At 35.6% G+C, this 26,400-nt stretch overlaps 2 protein-coding genes across 7 annotated transcripts in view; one reads left to right on the top strand and one right to left on the bottom strand.

The window, feature by feature from the left end:
• Nucleotides 1-3,350: 3,350 nt before the first annotated feature.
• sstr3 (somatostatin receptor 3) lies at nucleotides 3,351-5,732 on the top strand. Its single transcript, XM_028461193.1, has 2 exons — nucleotides 3,351-4,136; nucleotides 5,085-5,732. Exons 1-2 carry the CDS (start codon nucleotides 3,351-3,353, stop codon nucleotides 5,730-5,732), a joined length of 1,434 nt encoding a protein of 477 aa, XP_028316994.1.
• Nucleotides 5,733-17,688: 11,956 nt separating this feature from the next.
• The window catches only part of LOC114463746 (protein CutA homolog), a 31,153-nt gene continuing 22,441 nt past the window's right edge, over nucleotides 17,689-26,400 (bottom strand). For 2 of the 6 annotated variants that reach the window (XM_028447534.1, XM_028447527.1), the window contains exons 2-7: nucleotides 21,663-21,738; nucleotides 21,422-21,570; nucleotides 21,283-21,342; nucleotides 19,442-19,487; nucleotides 17,891-17,940; nucleotides 17,689-17,810 (exon numbers count right to left, since the gene is read on the bottom strand). In XM_028447534.1, coding sequence (XP_028303335.1) covers nucleotides 17,711-17,810; nucleotides 17,891-17,940; nucleotides 19,442-19,487; nucleotides 21,283-21,342; nucleotides 21,422-21,570; nucleotides 21,663-21,698 — 441 coding nt within the window. In that variant the 5' untranslated portion in view covers nucleotides 21,699-21,738 and the 3' untranslated portion in view covers nucleotides 17,689-17,710. Of the gene's footprint in view, nucleotides 17,811-17,890; nucleotides 17,941-19,441; nucleotides 19,488-21,282; nucleotides 21,343-21,421; nucleotides 21,571-21,662; nucleotides 21,746-23,751; nucleotides 23,822-26,400 lie in introns of those variants that run through there. The other 4 variants (XM_028447519.1, XM_028447550.1, XM_028447542.1 and 1 more) reach the window with 4 other exon arrangements.

Here is a 26,400-nt window from a genome sequence, read left to right as displayed (position 1 = left end):
GTAATCTTCTCTTCTGCTCCTTTTCATTCAAAATGTGTTGATTTGGAAGTTTTGTTGCTAAGACTGATTATTTATTTATTTTTAAAATTTTGAAATAAATGAATGAATAAATAAATAAATAAATAAATATCATATTGAAAATACTCTCCATAATTTCATATGCTTTTTCATTTGTCTGTGTCTAGAACATTGGTTCCCAAAGGCTTAATCTAAAAATTTAAAACAATGAGTGTAATTTAAAGTGGATTTTTATTTTTTCTAAATACTATGTACTTTTATGTGATTACTTGAATAGTAAGTACTAATTCTTGTTTCCTATTGTCAGAAGTGTGATAAAATGGCCTTTATTCAGCATACAATACTCAATAAATTACAAACTCATAGTATTTTATTGAGCAATAATACTGTTAGTTTGTGGTTAATTTATCCAAAATTAACCTAAAAAGGAACGAGGAACCTTTGCCGATTATTGTTTTAAATAATTGTTGATCTTTTTGAATACCCCCTTATAATGTGCTAATGTACCCCTAGGGGTAGACGTACCCCTGTTTGGGAACCACTGATCTAAGCAATAAGTGACAGTTACTGAGATATCCTTTTTGACCAATTTCTATATAATTTGGGGAGATTTACTGGAATAATTAGAGAAAGATTGCAGGATTTTGAGAAGTTTAGAGTTTCTTTCAACAATTTACAACTGAACTATTTGGTCATTTATACAACCATTTATGTTTTTTCTGTCATTTTCACTTTCTGGAGCAGGGCAAATCAAATGCTTTGAAGGGGCTGGATTGTCTCCACGGGTCTTAAGTTTGACACGTGATTTAGAACATACAGCTTTTTTTATTCATAGCGAGACCCTTTAATCAAATCAGTAGTGGAAAGTGCCTAAAATGTCTTGAAAGTGGACAAAATGTGCAGAAAAAGCATTGAAGTGGGAGTAAAATGCAAAAATGCATTAAAGGAGAGAAAAATATGGCAAGAAAAAGTGATGAAAATAGGTTAAAATATGGCAAGTTTTGTGTAGTTGCAGAAAAAGGTTAACAATATCTAAGCAATAAGGGACAGCTACTTAAATATCCTTTGATTTATTTAGTTTTTGACTAATTTTTATATAATTTAGCGGAGATCGAATCAGATGCTGTGAAGAGGCTGGATTTGGCCCCCGGGTCTTAGGTTTAACACGTGGTTTAGAACATACAGCTTGTTTTATTTGTAGCAAATTCTAGAATTATATGCTGCTTTTGTTACAATTTGGTACAATGTGACTTCTATAAAAAAGGTTTCGCGTGTGTAAATGTAACTTTACCGATCCTCATTTTTTTTAGAGACGATTTGTTACCAAAATATTAGACTTTAACCATCTTTATAAAACTCCTCTGAGGTTTTTTGTCCGTATACACTTCATAATGAAATAATGCCGTTGTGTCCTGCTGCGTGGGGTATCATCTCCCCTGTTTCTCCTCTCGTTATCCTCGTCTCTGCATTAGTGGAATGAGTTTCCATTGTTTTTGTTACCACAGTTTAGGACATTTTGTACCAAACCCAGTACCACGAATTGCTCTGAGTAGAATCTAGGTATGTGTGTGTGTGTGTGTGTGTGTGTACATACAGCATGAAGCCAATTAAAATGGCTACATAAACATGTTGTGTATTATAAGCAGCGTATGCATCCTGTTTTTGCTCTGAAGCGAGCCTGTTTTTATTGTGTGAGAGGATTGGTAATTAGCAGATCAGTATTCAGGAAGCTTTAAAGGAAAATATGAAATTAATAAATACATAAACACTTTAGTAAGTAATGTTAATGTAGCACCTTTTACAAAGTCACAAGGTGCTTCACAGAATTACAATAAAAATACAAAGTACATTTACAGTCAAAATATGATGCTCATAAAACAACCCTTAATCCAGTGTATGACATACACATTACATGTAAATATGCCTTGCCTATAAAATGTGCTTCATCATCATCGTCCTTCTTTATTTCAGACTCAGGAGTTCATTTTACATTTTGTACATGCAAACATACAATTACTATAATTATTGTACTTGTGTTTATTGTGTGTACTTTCTTTATTAGTTATTTCTGTTGTATTATGTTTATCTAGCACTATATTTCCGTTAATATTGATCTTCTTGTATACTGCAGCTGGCCTCGAGGTACAAATCTTGTGTTAATGGAAACATTGAAAATAACAATAAAAGAGAACTTGAACCTTGAAAAGACAACTGTAACAAAGCTGACTGGTAACACACAGAGCTTTGATTTGGCAACAGCAGGATGAAGGAATTCTGAGAATACATTTCTACATTCAGGGCCTGTACTACAAAGCTAGATTTCCTCTTATCGTCCTAATCTCTGTGATTTAATCTGTGTGTTTCTGCTGTATACTATGAAGCTGCGAAAGTGTTACAGAGCTACATCACCATGGTAACTTAGGCTGAACGACTAACATGGTCAGAACCAGGTTTTGTTCTCGCTAGTATCTGAGTGAGTACTAAAGCCCCGCCTTCTGACCAATCAGTTCTCCTAGACAACAACCTGTCCAATTAAAGGAGGATCATTGTCTGAACATTTCTCTGTGTGGATCTGATGTGACGCTGATAGGAGAGAGAATATTTATCCTTTCATTTAACAATGACATCCTATAGGAAACATATAGATTTATATGTGATGGACTGATAAAATCTGTGTGCCTCGGATGCTTTCAGACCAATAAATTAATAAATTAATTCATGTATTCTGAGGTATTACAGAGAGCCTCAGTCCTGTAAGATAATATAAAATAAAAAATATAGTCCACCTTATAATGTAGGCTGATCTGTATGAACCCAGCATCAGAAGGTGAAAGTGAAACTGATCAGAGTGTCTGTTTATTCTCTGTTTATAATCTCAATAATTTAAGCATTAACACTCATCAATTCCTGCATTAATTACTTTGGTCTGAATTAAGGATTTTAGTTCTTCAGATTTTTAAAAAATTATTCCTCAATTGTGAAATAAGTTGCTCTCCACAGTTTATCCATGTGTGTGATTGGTCTGACGCTGTAATCTCCTCCTCTGTCACAAGAGCGTGAACATAGCCAGGCTGGAATTAACACGCTTGACCTAGTGAGTTGTAATCTAGATGTGTAGGACAGTGTCTGTCTGATGGAGAATGTTTGGCTAGGTGAAGCCCGCTAACAGAGATAAATCCAGGATATAATTATCTAGCTTTGTAGTATAGGCCCTAAGTGTCTCATGACAAAATAACTCACTGGCACTGGTCATCATTTTTCTTTCTTCTGTTTCTAGGGCTTGTTAATGAACCAACACTAACTCCCATGGTTTGACATTCAATAAAGCCTCAATGGAGCTTTTCCAGGCAACTCAGGCCTCTTTTCCACCACAGGAAGTGCCCATAGCAACCTGGAGCAACATCTTACTCCCTTCCTACTCCCATTTCCTGCTTGCCACCACTCCCTCGGAACCGCTTCTCACCATCGACCCAACCAACGCTTCCTTTCCTTTTAACAGCCCATGTCTAAACTGCAGTCAAAGTAACCCTGAATCGCTCCCTGGTTTGGCCGGAATTTTCATCCCGCTCATTTATGGAATCGTATGCATCGTTGGACTGGTGGGAAACAGTCTGGTTATCCATGTTGTTGTCAACTACACCAAAAATGAGTCAGTGACTAATATATACATCCTTAATCTAGCCATAGCCGATGAGCTTTTTATGTTGGGTCTGCCTTTCCTGGCGGTACAGAACGCTTTGCTCTTCTGGCCCTTCGGCTCCCTGATGTGCCGCGTGGTCATGACAGTGGACGCCATCAACCAATTCACCAGCATCTTCTGTCTGACCGTGATGTCGGTGGACCGGTACCTAGCGGTGGTGCATCCCATCCGGTCCTCGTGGTGGCGACGCCCCCATGTGGCCAAGGCGATCAGCGGTACGGTGTGGGCGGGGTCCTTCGTGGTGGTGCTACCAGTGGTGGTGTTCGCGGACGTGTTGAAGGACGATGGGAACTGCAGCATCGTGTGGCCTGAACCAGCAGAGGTGTGGAAGACTTCGTTCATAGTGTACACCTGCACTGTCGGGTTCTTCTGCCCCCTGCTGGTCATCTGCTTGTGCTACCTTCTCATTGTTATTAAGGTGAGACATTCTCAAAGCAATTAACTTATATACCTGAAAAAGTCTCAAAAGTATCTCATTTCACAGATGAAAAAGTACACTAGAGCAGTGGTTCTGGAACCAAAAACTCCATCAATAGCAGGCTGTGACAAAACTTGGAAAACTTCAAATGCTTTATACCTCTTAGTAGGGCTGGGCAATCTCAATATTTTTAATTCAATAAAGTCTGACCAGAAAGACAATTCTGGGTTAAATTTGCTGATGCAAAATGCCACAAAGGCATATTTATTAACAAACAGCTGCACAATATGTGCCACTTTTGACTTTTTCTCCTCTCAGGGACAGCAAGTGTGAGTGAGTTTTGTAGTGTGGCTTGTTTAGGGGAAGTAAGGACTCATTCAGAAATCCATCTAACTGTGGTGTTCTGAGAAGTAGCAAAAACATCTACTCTTAAATTGAGTATTTTAATACAAAATAAGCTATTAAAATATACTGTATATATATATATCAGAAATATTGAAAAATTGTTAAGGACACTGTTTGACTGTACTCTATGAATAATATTAAATACTTGTATGATGTTATTTGTACTTGTGTACTACTGTGATTGTATAAATAAAAACAAGAAGACATATCTCGATATAGGCGATATTGTCATTTTCTATTTCGCTAAAATTGAAAACTCGATATATCTTGAATCTCTGTTGCCCAGCCCTACCTCTTAGTAGAAACAAAAGGGGACAGTTTGTTGACAATTGTTCAATCCAATCATTTGTTAATGTGTGCTAATTATTAGCAATGCTCATGTACAACAATAAAGGATCATTCATCTCGATCTAGAAACTAAACTTTTCCAGCTAATTTTCTCAGCTTCTCATTCTCCTTTCCAGATTTATGAGTATAGACAAAGGCCATACACTTCCTTGGGTATTTCATACACTGATGCAATATTTGTGTTCTCTCTCTAAGGTTCGGCGCGTTGGAAAACGCGCCCAAGCCACGTCTTCAAGACGCCGTAAGTCGGAGCGTAAAGTCACACGCATGGTGGTCGTCGTGGTAGCGGTGTTTGTTTTCTGCTGGCTCCCTTTTTACGCTCTCAACATCCTCAACCTCCTCGTGATCCTGCCTGGAGACTTCAGGGGGCTTTACTTTTTTGTAGTGGTGCTATCCTACGCTAACAGCTGCGCCAATCCCATTCTCTACGGCTTTCTTTCCGATAACTTCAAGAGGGGCTTCAGGAAAGCCTTGTGCCGCACGTCGCGCAGGGTGAAGAGCAACGACAAGACGGCCACGGAGCTCCAGCGACCCACGGAGGAATGGGCCGGCATCGTGCTTCAGGGGAAGAAGAGCACTGAAGTGGGTGTTGAAGTGAACGACGATGTTGAGACAAACAAAGCAGATAACGGCGTATCAATGACGGAGATGTGTAAGACCTCACAAAACGGAAAGCGCAATGGGATGAACAGGAGTGTGAGGACACAGGCTGGACCTGAAAGTGACGCTGAGCCGGAACACGCTCAGTCAGAGTCTCCAATGAGCCACAAAACTAGAATCGGCAGAGACGAGCCAGAGGAACACAGTGAGAAACACTCTGTGCTTGACATCAGCTACCTGTAACTAGAGCTAACGTGCTAACGGTGATAGCTCCCGTTACAGTCACACAAAGTATCTAACAAGTAATTGGTTGGTAGGAAATATTAAACTCAGGCTATACATTTCAGGATATTGAACAGGACTGAGTTATAAAACGTGTATGCCCAAAAACTAGTGAAGTTATTGGTGAGAAGAGAAGAGATATTTCAAACTGAAGCTACTGCTTCACAAATGTAAAAAATATGTTTTGAATTTGGTTAGCAATAACTGTCTCCATGCTAAAAGAGGATAGTGAGGATAACATGAGCAGACAACACACACGAAGATGACCTGGATTGAGACAAACAGCTAGTAAACAATGTTGTTCTGGAGGATATTTAAAGCTGCAGTATGTAGAATTATCTCTCTGCTCAGTTTTGAGACCAAAACCCAACCTCCCTTACCGGTATATTTTGTGACCGCTTTTACCGACTTTTTTCTCAATCGAGACTTGTGAAAAATATTGGGACGTTATCTTGTTAGTGGATATATTGCTGGTGTTTTAGAGACTCTGACGTGAACGTGCGTATCACTCTGTAGTTACTGTCCCGAGCAGCGGCTGCTGTCTTCAGCTCTTTCCTGCCAGAACACGCACAGAGGAGGCTATGATCCCAGTTGACTAAGTGGCAGCCACATCCAGACTGTAAAATGAATTCACCTTGAATAAGCTTCTCTTAGGTTTACACATGATTTATCCCATCTGTTCTCACTCTCCACCAGTGTGTGTGTGCAGCAAACCCTCCGCAGTCACGGAAGTTCGCGAGGACTCAACGCGAAAGCGCTCCGTTCATCTCCAGTGTTTGTGATTTTATTCTGTTACTTCTCCACCTCAGTCTGCCTTTTTCCGCTTGAATTGCCTTGTAACTGTTGTTCCAAACGCTGTGATGGGGACTTCTGCTGGAACGTACTGCCAATGGTTCCTGAACGAGCATGACTTCAATCGAACAGCCAATAGTAACTCCAAAACAGCTCATGGAATACATGTTTGTAGAAAGATCTCTGATTGGCTGACATCCAGATTCCAGGGGTGTCACGCTCCTGGATTTATAAACTTTATTTACAGAACCAGGAGAAGGAGACAAGATTCACTGTCCACTCAGAACACTTTGAATTACAATATGTTCAAAGATGAGTATGGATTTTTGACCAAATGATGCCAAAAAACTTACAAACTGCAGCTTTAAGCCTGGCATTTTTGTGGATTTTAAATTTACAAATACGATGTAATTAAACAACTTAGGGAGCTAGCACACGGCGGTCCTTAGCAACGGTATTCCCTAATGACTGAAGTGTGTCGATATAACACTGTTGAGGAACGCCTCCAGGGACATGACAAAGGTTCCTACGTTGTCTCCTGGCATTCAGAGCCCCAGGTTTACAGACCGCTGTGTTAGAGGTGGAGGGCGTCTGTGTGTGTGTAAATGTGATACTACTTTGTGTTTGATAACAGTCAGCAAGAATTCCATCATTAGAAAAGTGATAGAAAACAAGCCTTGAGTTTCCTCCATATCAGTGGAAGAAACTACAAATGATTTTAAATGTGTTAATGGTCCTACTTTTAAAGCTGCTGGGGACGATAACTTACATTTTGTTATAACACAGATCAAGACTTACTGTATGTACCCTCTACTTCTGCACACTTAAAAAACTAAATAATAATGTCATTTCAAATACAACGTAGCCCTACAGTGAAATTTAATTGTAACCTATCTTGTTGAGGAATAATAAACAATTTAAATAATAATAATATTCTGAAGCACACAAGAAAACATCTTTTTCAGAATCAAACCTTGTTCGCTTTATTTAATTCAGGAGTTCTCAACCTTGGGGTCAGGACCCCATTTGGGGTCACCAGATGCCTTCAAGAAACTAAGACTATTTTTGAACAACTCCACCAAACTTGCCATATTTTAACCTATTTTCGTCACTTTTTCTTGCCATGTTTTTGCTTCTTTTAATGCATTTTTGCTACATTACTCTCATTTCTGCTACTTCTCCATTACATTTCAATGCCTTTTTGCAAATACTTTCACTTTAAAGACATTTTCAACCTTTATAAACCCTGTCCACCACTTTTCCACCTGATATTTTATTATGTTGACCCATTACTGCCACTTTTAACCTCTTTTCACCATATTTCATGCTTATTTTTTTTGCCAATTAAACCACATTCATGATTTGTTATGCCAATTATTTGCCAGTTAAAACTAATTGTTCCTACTTTTTAAATTACACAGCCAACCCCCACCCACCCACATTTCTGTGTTGTTGCACACTCTAATTTGCAACTTTTAACCAATTTCTGTGATTTTTTAAAATCCCATTTCACCACCTTTACGCCCATTTTTGGTCACTTTTAACCCGTTTTAATTCTAATTAAAACAAGGATTTACATATTTAAGATGACTATATACTATGGCACATATAATAATAAACATCCTGGATAAAAGTGGATATTATTTAGATAAGTAAATAAAATCTCTCCCCTTTATTCCCCGCTGTCTGTATTCACACACCTTCAGCTACAGTAGGGGTCCCCACCCTCTGGCACCTTTATTTTTGGGGGTTGGGGGCTGAAAAGGTTGAGAACCACTAATTTAATTAATTAGCCTAAAGGCATTTTGAGTGAGAAACAAATCTCTGAATTTTGTATTTGCACTTTTTTGATAACATTATTGTCCTGAGGCTGCGTCAGTGGCTCTGTATGTGACTCCTCACTGCTGTCCATGGCCATGCTAGTAGCTCAGCTATACACAAGTATAGCGCTGCTAGCATTTTGGTCCGCCTGACACCTTGAATAGTGCACGTTGCTGTCGCTGGCAGGAAACGCTTCAACTGAGGACTGACTAGTGGTAGCATCATGTGGAAGGACATGTATCTCAGTTATTATGATTGGGTAGCTGTGCACGATGGAATGAGTGAAATATGGAAATAAATCATTAGCTTCACCTAAGTCTGTGAGAGCAGGACGACTGGCCATGTAATGATCAATTACATTTTTCAGTTACAATTACTTATTCAATTACCCATTATTAATTACAATCAAATTGTGATTACAGTGACCAGCATTTTTTCCAATTACAATTATTTTTTATCCCCAAAAGTCAATTACAATTATGTTCTCAATTACTAAAGTTCATATAATTAATCACAATTAGTGAGCCTGAAATAAATAACATAATAAAAGTTAATTTTACTTTGTTAGCTTTCTGTTAGCATCTGTTATGATAACGGGTCCTAAATCAGCTTTAAAATACACTAAAAACAAATATCTATCATCTAATTTCTTTCCTATCTCTTAGTTTCCTTGTAGGCTTCATATTCTATGAAAATATAGGTTTTAATATTTTTAATGGGAGCGTCTGAGCGTTTTATGTCTGTACACCCTCAATTTCAATTTTTTGAAAATGGTAAAATGTGTGAAAGCTTGATATGAAAATGCTACACAGGCTCATTTATTAACAAACAGCTGATCAATATGTGACACTCATTAATCATCTAACTGAGCTTTACATGTTGTTCTGAGAAGTAAAAGCAGCGACTCCTAAAACTAGTATTTGATACATAATAAGCTATAATATATACATATATATGTTATAGTTTTCTATATCGCCAAAATAGAAAACTTGATACATCTTGAATCTCGATATATCGCCCAGCCCTAATTCCTAAATTATAAAACAGCCTAAATAAAAACATAAATGTGTATATGAAGCACATGTTTATTTAATTTACTTACAGTTTATATACAAGTCAACATGTTGCAAATTTATTGTTAATATCACATTGTTTGTCTTTAAGTTAGTCATTATATATTTATTATAATTTTTCATGCTCACTCATGTGGTTCTCTGGTATTCACTAATGACTTATTAGACACATTTATTACAGACTTTACATTATTTAACACTTTATAAACAGTGTATATTTGTGGAGCTTGTGATTGGATGATTTTTCATGGTGACTTACGTGGTTCTTTCTGCTGTGGTAGACGTTATAATATCAGTTATTAATCTAACAGAACGTGTAACTGTGTCACATCCTGATGGTCTTTATGAAGATAAACTATGTCACATTTTACAATGTATTTACACCAGTTCTTTGTTTTTTTTCACCAGAACATCGTCATCCATCATCTCTGTTCTGAGTTGTTTCTGGGTTTATTGCCGCAGTCAGCACTAATCTCACGAGAACTGACACTCAGACCATTTCAGGTTTAAGTTCTCACGAGGCTAGTGACAGCGTTCAGTTTAGTAAGACACCTTTTAGATTTTATTACTTTAAATTACAGGATATTTACGGGAAAATACTAATACGTGAAGATGGGGTAAAATATGGAAAGAGGAGTAAAATACGGGAGTTTCCCGGCCAAAACGGGATACTTGACAGGTATGCTCCTGACTGCTGCTCTATTTATATTATAGTTTCCAGTGTTGTCACAATGTTTATAATTTTCATTCACATACCGCCTATGACAATTTGCGTACCCCTGGTGGAAGCTGTACCACAATTTGGGAACCCAGGTCATAGAAAAATGCAAAGATGCCACAGGAATGTTTTGACTTCACTCTCACTGGGATTCAGTGGAAGTCACTTTTGTTCTGATTTGTTTATCGAGTTCCCTGTGTTGTGACTTCACTTCGCTTTCCGCCGCATTCTCAAAATGAGAACAACTTTTAGATGAAATACAGTTAGAATGTAAAAAAATATGTATATTTGACATCCCCAGCAGCTCTAAAGAAGCAAATGTAAAAGATCAAACTAAACCAACCTCCCTATTAAAGAGAGCGTACAGTTCAAACATACTTTTATATATTTGATACATTGAACAAGTTTGTATCTTGAACTTATGTGTTATATTTTACTGTATTTATGTATAAAAAGGAATTCATGTCCTTGCCAAAACACTTCTGTACATTACTCACGCATTGATTGTTAATGATAGTCGGTGCTTTTTGGAAACTTAAGAATAACGTTTTGTGGCTGTTTAGTGTAAAAATAGGTTGTGACATATTAGGAAAAAACAAAGGACATCAATGAGAGGTCTGTAAGTGCAATTTATGAACGGTTTACAGTAGGGATCCACAATATTGACACATTTATTGCCGATATTTCACGTCTCGTTTAGCAGATAAACGATACAGATGTTCTTTTCCCCCCACATCTGATTGTAGAGATTGTCTGGTTTTTGTAGTGGAATTAATAAACATAATTATTCTGCACACTCCTTATCCCGTTGGCAAACGCACACATAAGACAAAGCTGAAAAACATGTAACATCAGTAAATCATTCCCTGTGCAAAATAAGAAAAATACTTCAACTTACGTCATTATGTAAAACATGTCATATTTATTCATGTTTTTAAACCAATGAAGATAATTTCAACTTGTCCTATTTTAAACAGTATATCTTACCAAACACTGCTTCAGCCTGCTCTAAACACACAAGTTGGCTGCTCTTAGCCCCGCCTCTCCACGGGCGATGAGGCGTCTACGTAAATGATGTCTATGAGTCAATCGAGGAAAAAAAGTCTCATTTTATTAGTTGATTATTTTAGTGGAATGGTCGATGTACTATACTGTATTTAAAGCTGACATCAGCTGATAGCGATAATGTGCTGAAAATATCATGCATCACTAGTTTAAAGTATTTTTATTATAGATGTGTTTCTGTTGTAAAAATGAGTGAATCTTTCTACTATTTTATGTAAACCTCCACAAGCTACTACTTTGTACAAAAGGTTGTAATGAATATTGTTAATATTGATATTCTTTGTGATTTCTGAGCTCACTTGAGGACTGAACTGCAACCAAAATCCACCAAAATTCACACACAAATACCAAAGTTGACACAAACTCCAGACCTTTTGTCTTTTGCTTCAACATTAAATCATGAGGGAACAGCTCAACAGTCAAGTACCCAATTACAGTTGTTCAAGGATGTCCAGAAGCGTAGGCGACGAGCGGAATCACCTACTACTCTCTTTCTGGATGCCTTCTACTCTTAAACATGTTCATAAATTATTCTTTACCCCTTTAGCACTGAAAGAATATCTGTAATATCATGTGAATATCTGTAAAAAAAAATCACGTTCTCTATTAGCATCTCTTCTTCACTGTGCAGAATAGCTGCATCCCAACTGAACACTGGGTTACCAGCGCCCTCTGCTGGTCGAAATTAGTATCTGGCGGCTGCAACTCAAAGAAAACAATCATTCTCTCTAATCATTTCCCCAATAATATAATACATCTTAACATTCACAACATTACTGAATTCAACTAACTTAAATAATCATTATCTTTAAGAAAGGTTCAACAACAAAAAAGAGTCGCTGGTCAGAATAATTGACAGACCAACTTTTAAAAAAGTAGATTTTGAAGGGGTTTTTAATTATTTTTTTTAAACATTCATGATCAATATCATCATGAATTAAAAGTCCTGCCTCCAGGGTACTGGGTAACGAAAATCACAAATGTTATGTAAGATATATTATGAATATCAATATGCATGTGTTAGATATATTATGATTATTAATGTGCATTGATGCAACTAAATATATTACCAAAACCAACTACAAGCAAACCACACAAAAATGATGTTAATCATGCAGATATGTTACAGTACCAGACATCATTCTACAGAGGACTACTAAGAGACCAAGCACCCATACTACTGCTATACTATAAGTTGGTACATTTTACACTGGAAAGAGGTAAACTGATAATGATGCTCAATTATTTGTCATCATTATCATAGATTCCAGATTTCAACTTGGAAATGCATCATGTTTACAAAAACTAAGTGAGAAAATACATCATGCAAAGAAAAGTAAAATGGACAGAATAAAAGCCACAATTACATTAATATAATGCACCAAAAGCCACCATAAAGCATCACTTTTGCAAAGTTTTATCCTTCTACTATTTTTTTTTAAGTCTACTACTTTTTTTTCTGGACATCTCTGGTTGATCCTTAAAAAATGGAGAGCAACTAATTTTTCATTTTCCAGTTAAAGCTACTCTATATTTGCATATTTCTATATCTGTATTTACCTTTGTTGTTGTTAGTTTTTTTTTTTTTCAAGTTGTGTGTAAATTTTTAACTGCAAAGCGTCTCAGTTTTTTTTTTTTTTTTTTAAAGTGGTTATATTAAAATGTGTTATTATTATTGATTTAAACATATTCAATATTAGGCTAGGGGTGTGCATTGTAATGAAACTGACAATACAATTCACGATTTGTGTTACGATACAATATATCCTGATACTAAACTAAATACAATATACATTGCAATATCAATACTTACAAATTCACACTTGCAAGAACAAAATAGTATGAAATACAATTATTTTTAAATTGCGAGAACTAGTAAATGGTAACTATCTGTAATTCAAGTACCAATATAAAAAAGCTATTATTATGTTTATCAAAGTGTCAAATTATATTTTTCAAACAAGTTTAACAATTGCTTCTACAACATATTCTGATTCTGGTTAGTTCTTAATTTTTTTTATTTTTTTTTAAAGGAACATATACATTTATGTCCAGTATGTTTTATGAAAATAAAGTTTACAACTTCCAAAGCTAACATGCATTGAGGAGTGGTAGTTTTACAACTTGCTATGCATATGTTAGTTCAATTAAATTATTATTATTTTTTTTATTTTTTTTGTTAAAAAAACATGATTAAAAAAATCAATTTGGACTTTTTTTTTAAATCCATACGATAAACGCGCGGTAAAATATTGCGATATATCGTTGAATCTATTTTATCTTACAATCTTATTTAATACTGTTTAATACTGAATTTGAGGCTTTGACAAACAGTAGCAATGCCCATTTTTGCTGATACTGGTCTTAAACCCCTTCAACCATTACAAACCACAGTCATTTCCTCTGCACGTGAACTGCAGACAATTAGACGTAGAAAAAAACCAAAAAAAAACACATTTTCGGATCAAGAACATCTCGAGCTGCTCTGTGTGAATCACAGCCAGTGGCAAATGACATTTAATGACCATTTTTGTACTTTAAGGCGATTTCAGCTTTAGTGCCACAGCAGAGAGGTTTATCAGTCCTTACATCAGCAGGAGGGAAACTTTGTGTCAACTTCTGTTATTTCTACCACACACAGTATAGGGTCATTCAAACAAATGATCCACACACTTGAGTCTAAAAAAATCAGATTTTTTTCCCCAATTGTTCCGTGTTTATTCAATGGACACACTGTACATTTTTTGTTTGATCAGATTAATACTTTTTGAGATATGGACAATTTAGTGATGAGGGAATGTGTTGATTTTTCTTTCATTTTCAGCTTCCAATATCTCAGGAACTACGTCATATAGAAAACTGAAATGTGGCATGTTTGTATAATTTCTGTGTTACTAGTGAACAATAAGACAAGATATCCTTCATTCATCCCACAAAGGGGACTTTTACTTTTAGCAGCAGATAAATAGGAATAGAAATGTATATACTGTACATGGGCCTGTACACAGTACATAGTACAGATAAAAAGAGGGAAGACATGTTGCAAGGAAGGAATTTGCACAATAAAAACAATAAAACAGAATATATACAAATACAAATATACAAAAACAATTTAAAAAAAACAGAATATATACATTTACACACTAGAATTCCTGACTGTTGTCTGTGGATTGACTGTCAATGTTGTGGTTATACACCCTGACAGTATAATAAATTATTATAAGTGAGTGGTGAATTAACCCAAAGTTGGGGTCCAAAATAAAAAGTCACATGAAGAAAAATAGTTTTATATCCCAAGAAAGAGTAAACTATAAATTAAAACAAAAATATTATTCCCATTTTCATTCACATGTAGTTATGGGCCAATAAAAATAGTTAAAAAAAAGTATTTTTATTTTATTTTTTATTTCTAGAGCGCGTCACTCAAGAACCAATGCATATCTGTGACTAATCATTAGTGATGTGAACAGTCTATGTTCATAGCTCTAGGCTGGTCACATTACAGGGAGCTGAGACATATGCTAAGTAGTTTACAGAAGACCCAAACATGTTCCAGACCCAAACCCTGACAAACCAGATAGGATGTATATCAGATATTTGTGTATATTCTGACAGAGTAGGCGGAGCTATGTTACTATACCACATTTCAGTTTCCTATTTAATGTAGTTCCTGAGATATTAGAAGCTGGAAATAGAAGAAAAATTAGGACGCATAAAAATTGTTGGTGAACAATCAGTAAAAATCTCAGAATATTATATAAATATATATAAGTGTATGTGATGTCCTGAAACTTTGTTAAAATGACATGGAATGACTCTTTTTGGCAAACAACTTTCTGTGCAAACATCAAATTGACCGATCCAACTAAAATCTAATTATCATTAAAAATGTATTATTTAGTGCTCATACTGCTGATAAGGTCAGTGTGAAAAAGGGAATGAGATGCAGTGAATGTAACTCTGTAATTCACGTCTGGTATTAAATGTATAGATTTGATATTTTAATTGCTTCATCAGTGTAATGTCGTTGTTGTTGTTGTTGTTCAGGGGCCGATAATCAATGTTGTGCTGCCGTGTCATCAGTTTGTTGGCGTAGATATTTGATCATGTCGTGATTAAATAAACCCTGATGCTGTTTGTGTAAAAAGTTAAACGTGTTAAGTGTTTTTTTTTTTTCTTTGCAGCACCAGCGACACAGAGCGTAATAACCTCTTTTTAATGTTTACTTAAATAATATAAATAAAAACTACACTATTTTTATTTCACAAGGTTTTCATTGAAGAAACAAATGACCATATTTTTCTCTTTACATTAAAACTGTGATTTTCCCAAAGTGATGTTTTGATGAAACTGAATAATCTAAAGGTGATATAATCTGAGTTATTAGTTTTTTGATCAAATCAAGAATTTCATTCCTTGACATTTCACAAATGGTGAATTTTTTACTAAATGTTCTGATTATTCAATAAGCACATACTGTGCATTTTTAATTTGATAGGATGGATACTTTTTTAGCTACAGTCTGGCCAATTTAATTTAAAATTTTGGCCAATATCTTAGGAACAGCATCACATAGGAAACTAAAATTTAGTAAAGTAATACAGCTCCACCCACTCTTTCAGAATATACAAAAATATCTGTTATACATTCTATCTAGTGGACATGCCAGCTCCTCTGTTCATTAGGCCATAACTGCATGTGGGAATGTAAGAAAATAATCTGATCGCGGTTTAAATTTTTAGTATAAAGCAGGGGTTCTCAACTGGTCTCACCCTGGGACCCACATTTTGCCACGGTGGTTGAATCGCAAACCTTATTCTAATTAGTCATTTCTAGGCCAGGCTACCAGACTCAAAACACCACTCACTTTGTTCTTGTTGTGTACACTAGTTAAAATTACAACTCCTCTGTTATTCGTGGATGGATCGGGCTGAAATTTGGTAGCTATAATCTATGGCTGTGTACGCATCGACTTTCGGAGCCCAATTTTTGACAAAGGGGCCCCTAAAGAAAGAAAAAACGAAAGTTAATTTCTCATTTATTTAAATATTACAACGGTTGGTGGTACCCAATCATTGGCACATACCAATATATAAATGGGGCCCAATACTGCGTACGGGTCACGGGGGCGCCATTTTCAAATGACTACTCCTCCGTTAGTTCCTTGCAGTTTGGTATGAATACTCTATGAATTAATATGAGACGCTCAGAGCCCTGTTTTTAAAATGGAGCCCAGGGGCCCACCCCCCATTTCCAAATGTATGGGAACATAGTCGTGTGATAAATCGTTTAAAAAAAAAAAAATTCAACAAAGATTACGATTATGCCTTGCACATTTCCATTAGGGGCCCACCCCACTTTTTTCAGCAGTTTCCATTTAAGTCGTTTTTCTCATTTATTTGTGAGTCAAATATTACGACAGTTGGTGGCACCGAATCATTGGCACATACCAATAAGTGAATGGGGCCCATTACTCCGTATGTACCACGGGATCCCATTTTTCAAATGACTACTCCATTAATGCTCGTTTAATCTGGCTGTAAATTGACATATTCTATGAGCGGATGTCTAGAGCCTCTCTGAGACCTTTCTTTACTCGGTGGAACCGAGTCATTCGACTGATCCTCGGGAACGTGGTACAGACTATTCATCGCAGAGACGTTTGGCGGGCCCGGCCATAGTTCATCTGATTTTGTTTTTCAAAAATAGCTTATAAAAACACACATGTAATCTTTATTTAAAACAAATCTATATATTTTCCTGTGATACATGTATTTCATGCATTCCTGCCAAAAAAGAAAAAGTTGATATCAAAATAAACATGAGACATTAAGTATCTATTTATTTTTGACCAGTTGTCTGCGACCCATGCAGTACAGGTCCACAACCTACTTTTGGGTCTCGACTCACCAGTTGAGAATCGCTGGTATAAAGGTTGCTCTTTCTTGGGTTGTAAAAACATTTTTCTTTATGAGATTTCTTGATTTTTATCTTGGAACCCAACTTTAGGTTATTTCACCACTCACTGTTATTGAAAATCATTTACATGAGGCCATTGTAGCTTGTCTCTGTGTCTTAAAATTATTTATTTTCTAGTTTTTCACTAGACTGAAGTGTGTGGGATGTCCTGAAAATGTATTGAAATGACCCGAGAATCACGTTTGTCATGAGATTGATATACAGAATTTTTATTTTTTTTAAAACAAAGGCAAAAAAAAAAACAAAGGTAAAAAAAATCTCATTTAAATTGAAAAATATATGCTTTTAAATAACTGATGAGGAAACATGTGGCAGTGGGTGGTTTATGTCTTGAACCAACATCAGATTGCCTTTGAAAACAAAAAGAGGTTGTCTAATGCTGCCCTCTGGAGGCCAACCTTGGTATTGTGACGAATGTGATCTTTAATCTTTAAATGTAAGTAAATTATAGCATATTGGACTCAATGGGTTCATTGGAGCTCAGTTTGTTTTTATTCAGGAACAACGTCTCCGATCCACTTGAGGTAAGGCGGGTTTCCCTGGTCGATGGGCAGACTGATGACCTCAGCTACTTCATACGGATGGTTGGAACTGCAGGAGAAACACATGGAGTCAGGAAAGGACAAGTTGTGATGTCACTAACTCTTAGTGTAAATGTTAAATGTTCTTACCGGACATACTCGGCCAGCTCAGACACTTTGGAACTTCTTGTTTTGATCATCTGCACAAGAACACAGATAGAGTTTCATTCTTCAATACAATGTACATAAGTGGATTAAGACGGAGCTAATGGATCTGATGCAATATGATGTAAATACACAGTGTAGATCCATTCATCAAAGATCATTTGCTCAAAAACAAATGACAATTGACACGTTTGGTGCATTGCATTGTGGGATGTGGAGTCGTGTAGACAAATGCACATAAGTGCTTTTACTTCATAATTCTCACTGTGTTCAACAAGCAAGGAAGACTGTGATTGGCTCGACTCAATTTTTGTTCTAGTTTGTTTCCAGTGACATCATCACACATTCAATTACAGCCAGATTCAGATACGGGAAAAAAAACACCAGAAAAGTGTCAGAAGGCTGAGTTTTTGGGGCAAACACAAGGGTCATCTATAAAGGGGGATAAGGGGGAGAGTTTTTTGGGGTCCATCCATAAAGTCAGTAAAATGATGGTACATTGTTCTATGAATCTGTGATAACCACATTTATTTATTCATCTGAATAATATCCACTGTTATTCAGAAAGTTTAATATTATTTGCACCATAGTTTATATTCATCTTAAAGATGTAAATCCTTGTTTGAAACAAAAAAGGGTTCAAAGTGTCAATATTTGCTGAAAAGTGGCAGTAATGGTGGGTAATTTAAGGTAATGTAATTTAAGAAGTAGGAACAATTAGATTAAACTGGCAAATAATGGGCATGACAAGTTGTAAATGTGGTTAAATTGGCAAAAATATGCATGAAATATGGTGAAAAGAGGTTAAAAGTGACAATAATGGGTCAACATATGTGACATTAGATGGAAAAGGTTTATAAGTGCTGAAAATGAAAGTGGGAAAAAAATGTGCAGAAAAAGGTATTGAAATTTGATGGAGAAGTGTCAGAAATGGGAAAAAATGTAGCAAAAATGTATTAAAAGAAGCAAAAATATGGCAAGAAAAAGTGATGAAAATGGGTTAAAATATGGAATTTTTGGTGTAGGTGTAGAAAAAGTGTAAAAATAAGCAAAAATGGGCTCAAATTGTTAAAAAAATTTTTTTATTAGTTTCTTGGAGGCATCTGGCGACCCCACACCAGTGTTTCGTAACCACAATTGTGGTTCTCACCCCAAGGTTGAAAAGCACTGGTCTAAGGGGCTCCACATGGAGGAAAACAATGGAAAATCACGTCCTTAAATGGAAATGCCAATATTAATATATATTTTTCTTTTTTTTTCTTTTACACAAAGGGTAAATTTCAATCTGATGCTGAATATACCTTTAATTACCTGTATGTTTTGGAAAAATCTTCTTGCGCAAAATATGATGTGATATTACAGAGCTCACCTTGTGAATTTTTAAACCGAATATCAGAGCCTCAACATAAGAACTGACACAAAGAATGCTGACAGGTGCACCCCAGGTACTATTTATCTACAGGCATATTTTAGCCACTTTCTGTTGCTTGATGGATTGACTGATGTGAATTCAATGAGCTGTGGTCCAACACTCACCAGCAGTACCTCGCTGTCCTCCTCTATCTTCCCCTGCCACTCATATCTAAACCAAAGAAGAAAAAAGGAGCCAATCACACACTTTAAATAACAGCGCTCTGTGATGAATAGGTGGGTCTAATACAGTCCCATGTGTAACAAACACCTCAACTGTTATTTAAAACAAATGTTACAACTGGTCAATAATGTAACAAAAATATTTTCCCCTAATAATGTAACAATTTCCTTACATCATAGTGAGTCAATAATTTATGGATTAAAGATGTTATCGCTTCAATCTAGAGAGTAGTATCATATGCGTATGTGCAAATACATGTGTCTGTGTAAATACAGTATATATATACATCTTTTTCTTATATTGCATTTGTATATTTGTATTATATTTTACTGTAATGTGTGCACTTGTGTGTAATCCTTATTTAATTATTATGTATGTTGTCTTTTTTTGGTGTTTCTTCTGTAACCCAGATAAACACTTATTATTTCTGATGCATCTGTAAAAAAGTTAAAATATATAAGATTCCGTTATAATAATAAAACCAGTTGGAGAACCTTGACATTCATTGGTTTAAGCAATAATTGGATACATGGATGATATTAGTGAATTTAGAACGATTCCATCTGAATCGATGCAGTGACTTAAAACTGATTCAGTAACTTTTTAATCACAATACTAATGTAACCAGTGTGAGTGTGAAATAAATACCTAAATACTAGACAGTACAGTAAAGGTTTCATAAATTCCTGATGTTTCTTGTAGGGAAACCATCTGTAAATTAATTATGAACATAAACAAACTTCTAAGTGTTGTTTGTTGTCTGCTGCCGTGTGACGTCACAGACGTATTTATCCGTGAGGTTGGTTGATATATGGACTTTTGTCAAGATCGGCCAAAAAAAAATTTAAAAAATATTTTTTACCATCACCAGCCGTCCTTTGGAAGAATAAAAAAACACTTTATTAAAGGGAGGATATAAAAAGAGAGGGCAGTGTTACACCTGGGTGAGGGGGTGGGGGGGAGGGAACAGGGAGGAGAGGTAGGAAATGTTTAGGGTGGGGAAGAGTTGATTATTTTAAAGTGAGATGTGATGTTGTGCATATGGTGTGAAGCTGAGGTATAATGGTGGTGGTGGTGAACAGAGGGAAGGAGTGAGTGGTTAAACTGGTTATACTTAAAACTGGTATTTAGTTTAAACCCACTACTTGTATATTGTATATTGTTGTTGTGCTTTACTGCTCCTTATTCGTCCTGTACGGGTATATTTAAAAAAAAAATGAAATAAAATTTAAAAAAAATAAAATTTAAAGTTCAATAAATGTTAAGAGTTCTATTGGTGTATTTAATTTAAAATATATACATTTATGAGTGTTTCAATTGTCTTTCACAATCAATGTGCTTTAAAAAAAAGTATATGGGCTTTAGATATCGACCATTGGCTGTTTTTTTTTTTTTTTTTTTTTTTTTTTGAATCAGCCTTTGAAAATCTCATATCGGTCGACCTCTAGTATTTATTATTAAAATAACTTTTAAAACACATCCATATAAAGTCTGCTGTGCTTAAATCCAATGCGTTATTCATCCATACAATCTATTGATTATCTTTTCAAACAATTTCAGATCAATTAATGCCATCAGGAAGGACAGCTTGCCGAGCACAGATTGATGGAGTTGGATCACAGGAATATAAATGGATTCATTGATCTAATGGATGAATCGTTACAGCCTTAATACAGTATATAATAAATAAATGTTTTGGGCTCAGCACTTTTGTTACTTTTAGGTTGTTGTTACATATCTATAACATATGAGGATGACACAGGAGAAGAACCGTAACACTCACACAGATGTGATGGCTGGGATGATGTTGACACAAGCAGCTAGTTTCCTCTCTACAATCCCACTGTGAGGAGCACATCAGAGATTAAAACCCAATAAAAGACTCAATTCTGATTTATGAAACAACGAGTGATGAAAGTGACCGAGCCAGGTCTTTGGCCACGGTGTCGTTAGGACAGGTGACGAAAGCAGCGGCGTGCGTCCCCGACAAGTACGTCTCTGATGCCATAGTGAAGAACCTCAGACCTACAGTCCTCAGCAGCTGGAACATCAACACACTCAGCAGCAGCGTCTGAGGAAACGCACACACGGGGAGGAGGGGGAGGAGTCAGACTGAAGCTGAGCACCAGGTCATTAGTGCAGGTGGTGACGTGACACACTCACCAAAACACAAGCTTTAAGGGACGGACCAATGAGCATCTCCTGAGCAGCTCACATACACACACACACACACACACACGAGCCGTCTGAAAACACACGACACGAGCAAGAAATCAACCATCAACCCCCCCACTTCATTTACATTAGGTCTACCAGTACGACCAGTAGAGAAAAAACAGTCTCCTGGTACGTTTTGGGTTGCAAGACACTTGGAGGGGGTCGCCAGATGCATTCAAGAATATACAGTATATATATATTTTTTTAAATTGAGCCCATTCTTGCTTCATTTTACTCTTTTTCTGTAACTACACCAAACTTGTAATATTTCAACCTACAGTATTTTCATCACTTTTTCTTGCCATATTTTTGCTTCTTTTAATGCATTTTTGCTACATTACTCTTATTTCTGTCTCTGTCTCCATCAAATTTCAATGTCTTTTATGCCCATTTTTTTCCACTTTAAAGACTAATTCAGCACTTATAAACCCCTTCCACCACTTTTTCAACCTCATTATTGTCACTTTTAACCTCTTTTCACCATATTTCATGCCTAATTTGTCCAATAAAACCATATTCACATTCATGCCCATTATTTGCCAGTTTATACTAATTGTCCCAACTTTTAAAATTACATTACCACAACCCCCCCCCCACCCCCTCCCATTTCTGCCACTTTTAAGCCATTATTGACTCTTTGAACCCTTTTCACCACTTTTTCTGTTCCTTTTAGCCACTCTAATTTGCAACTTTTAACCAATTTCTGTGGTTTTTAAAATCCCATTTCACCACCTTTTCACCATTCATGGTCACTTTTAACCCATTTTATTTCTGATTAAAAGAATGATTTACATCTTTAAGATGACTATATACTATGGTGCAAATAATAATAAATGTTCCTGGATAACAGTGGATATTATTCAGATAAATAAATAAATGTGGTTATCACAGATTCATAGAACAATGGACCATCATTTTACTGACTTTATGGATGGACCCCAAAAATCTCTCCCCTTTATTCCCCCTTATAGATGGTCCTGTCTCCACATGACTGTTCTTCAATGTTCATGTCTGTGTTCAACCACCTTCAGCTACAGTGGGGGTCCCCGCTCTCTGGGACCTTTACTTTGGGGTTTAAAATTTGCAAATTAGAGTGGCCAAAATCAGACAGAAAAAGTGCTAAAAAGGGTTCAAAGTGTCAAATTAGTTTAAACTGGCAAATAATAGGCATGACAAATCGTGAATGTGGTTAAATTGGCAAAAATAAGCATGAAATACGATGACAAGAGTTTAAAAGTGACAATAATGGATCAAAATATGTGACATTAGGTGGAAAAGTGGTGGAAAGGGTTTAAAAGTGCTGAAAATGTCTAGAAAGTGAGAAAAAAAAAAGTGCAAAAAATGCATTGAAATGTGATGGAGAAGTGTCAGAAATGGGAGTAATGTAATGCAAAAATACATTAAAAGGAGCAAAAATATGGCAAGAAAAGTGATGAAAATAGTTTGGTGTAGATGCAGAAAAAGGATAAAAATGGGCTTAAAAAAAAATATTCTTAGTTTCTTGAAGGGATCTGGCGACCCCCTCCTAGTGTCTTGTGACCACAAATGGGGTCCTGACCCCAAGGTTGAGAACCACCGCAGTAGACAACTTTGTGTAACAAGTAGACATAATGATTATTACTGAATTAATATCACATTTATGTCCAGACATTTTTCCATAGTTAAGTCAAACATTGTATCTTTGGGCTTTACTTGCACTGTCCAAAAAGTGTTTTCAGACTTTTCTACGTACATTAGTTTACTTTTATTTCCGTAAATACATTGTGCAGATGTTTTGTGCCTTTAATTGACTAAACATAATCCTGCTAAAGTTAAAAACAGAGCAGAAGTTTGAATCCATAGTCACTGTTTACGGAGCAGCAGCCCGTTTATTCTATGTTAGCTGTTAGCACTGTTAGCATCACACAGCGTCAGCACAGCTTCATTAAAGAGCCACACTGACAGGTAATGAAGTATTACTTATTACTAATAATGATAAAAGCGACCAAACGTTTGATTAACACACACACTAAGTATAATCGTGCGTTACATTTACCTTCTTCTCCGTCCACACCGTTAGCAACACACTGCCGTAAACTGACCGTGTTTGGGTGACTGTCGTAAATCTATTATTCCCATGTGCGCGCTCTTATCACCTCTTTTGTTAAAATACATTCAAAAAAAAAAAAAAAAAAATGATGTAATTAATTAAACTTACCAGCTATAAAGTCAATAGCACACATTTATTGTGTTTTTTTGTGTGTATGTATTTTTCTTCGTGTTATTGACGTGTTTTATTTATTTATTTATTTATTATGTTGTATAATATGTCTATTTTTGAAGGAGTCTGTTCATGACCTGACTAGTTTGAATATTTTGTTTGCAATAATGAGAAAAGCATTTACAATATTTAAAGCACCTTATTGTCACATTTTTGTTGTTGTTGTTTTTAAAAATAATAATAATGAATTAAAGAATGAAATTAAAAATTGTATATATATATATATATATATAAATTTCAGTCTCTGTTATTATAGTTACGATATAGTTGTTTGTTTGTTTTGTTTGTTTGATAGGGACAGTTTGTTTGATAAAAAAGCAAGAGACGTAAATAGGCAGAATTATAGCAAAAAGGCTAATTTACAACCATAATTGTAAAACAGATAAAGATTAGGATTAAGATCACAATGAAACACATTACAAATGTTGTACATGTGATACTTTAGTATGCAACATAAATTCACAGACCAAAAAATGTAAAACATTGTGATAAATTTTCAAAATCAACCTAATCAGTAAAATAAATGTGCATCCGTTTGTTTGTTTGTTTGTTTGTTTGTTTGATGGTGCACATTAATGAACATCCGTTTAAAAAGCAATAGATGTAAATATATCAAATTATAGCAAACCTAATTTTCTTCCACAGTCCCAAAGGCATGTGTAACTAAAAACAAATCAAAACACAGCAATAGCAGCAATAGCACAAAGATTAGGACTTAAGATCACAATAAAAACATCATACACATGTTGTTCTTAATGCACTTTAGTATGCAAAATAAATTCACAGTCTAAAAATGTAAGACATTGAGATAATTAGTAAAATTCAACCTATTCAGTAAAATAGTGGGGGAAAAGAAAAAAGAGAAAATACATGTATACAATTAACAAAAGTTTAAAAAGCAACAATAAAATCTGTAAATTTAGCTCCATCATGAGCAGGAAATTTAAAGGGGACAAATCATGGTTTTAAATCCTTTCTTTTTAGATATAAATCATACAGTTGTGGTTTATATAAAGCGGAACTGCAACGCTTGGGTCTGAATTCCTCATTATTATAGCTCCACCCCTTTTCTACCCCTTTTCTGATGTGCTTCTGAGAGCAACTCGTTTTGGTCCTGTCTCTTTAAATGCAAATGAGACACTTCATACCCCGCCCCCTCTTCAGGTGACACTCGGTTCAACTCCACCCTGCTCGGCCATTTTTGTAGTTTGATAGAAGAGATACGGCTATGTAGCGGTGCATAAACTTTTTATTCAGAGGTTATTTACAAAATGTCAACAACAGAAGACTTGTCCATCCAGCCTTACATGTTCCAGCCAGAGTCTGACCCAGCGGAGCGAGATGAGAATGAAGATGATGAACCTGCAGAACCCTAACAAGTGAGCTAACACAAGCACCGAGCTAACGCTAGCGCCAAGCTAACATCACAAAATGCATTTTAATACAGTCTTTTCAAAGACAAAAACGGCAAAATGTCTAAAAAAGTGGATTTAGTATGATGTCCCCTTTAAAATAAAATAAAGGATATATTAAGGAAATAATGCACAAAACAATGTTTGTGTAGACCTCAGTAACTAAATGCTTTTTTTTTTTTTCTTTATTTGGTGCTGTATTAATAATCTGTTGGTTTGCAGAGAATAAAACACAGAGAAGAAAAACATGTGTAACACAATGGAGAACCTTGTTTTTTTTTTTTCCTTCTTCAAGCTTTTAGGCCACATGATTAAAAATAAGAAAAAAAAAATCCATGTTTTTTTAATCAAAAAACTAAAACGAAAGTGAAACTTTAGCTCCTCGTACAATTGCTAGCATAGTCTTGAACATCTATTAGATGACAGATTATCAAAGGGAGGCTTCAAGATAAGCAGGTCAACCATAAGGTGGAAAAGGTCTTGTAACCTAAAAAAAAAAAACCTAAAACATTTGAGCATTTATGAAAAAATGTATGTAACAAATCTAAATAAATATGCTCCTCTTTATCAAACGTTGTCACATGTCGAGCATTATTTCTGGAGTTATCATGGCCTGTCAGGTGGTGTGTGTTTAATTAGAGTTTAGGTAAAGTGGGGGCACTACTGCAGGGGTCACAGTGATCACAAGCACCAGAAGTCATCAAAAATCTGATTTACAAACTCACAAATATATAAATACCGTGCCTTCGTTCAATTCTGCTGCACTTAAGAAGTTTTGTATCAAACTAATCATCTTTAAATACATTATTTTCACTGAAACATTGCAACATTTTTGTTCCAATATCACAAAATGTTGTTAAACATGCTGCAGATTTTGGTGTTATGATTATGTGTGTGTGTGATGAACTTAAGTTTTAAAGAAAATAATAAAACCTTGAAAAAATTCTATAGATCTCGTGTCTGTGTGTGTGCGCGTGTGTGTGTGTGTTCACAAGTTTATATTTTTAAATGA

Source organism: Gouania willdenowi, chromosome 1, assembly GCF_900634775.1.
Source record: "Gouania willdenowi chromosome 1, fGouWil2.1, whole genome shotgun sequence".
Taxonomy (NCBI): domain Eukaryota; kingdom Metazoa; phylum Chordata; class Actinopteri; order Blenniiformes; family Gobiesocidae; genus Gouania; species Gouania willdenowi.
The sequence above is the reverse complement of the archived record's forward strand: the minus strand, read 5'-3'. Positions and strand labels throughout refer to the sequence as shown.

Excerpts from the sequence above, each read along its gene's own strand:
- sstr3 (XM_028461193.1), top strand. The coding sequence starts at position 3,351 with ATGGAGCTTTTCCAGGCAACTCAGGCCTCTTTTCCACCACAGGAAGTG. Across the intron at positions 4,137-5,084 it reads ACCTTCTCATTGTTATTAAG|GTTCGGCGCGTTGGAAAACG; the intron begins GTGAGACATTCT and ends TCTCTCTCTAAG.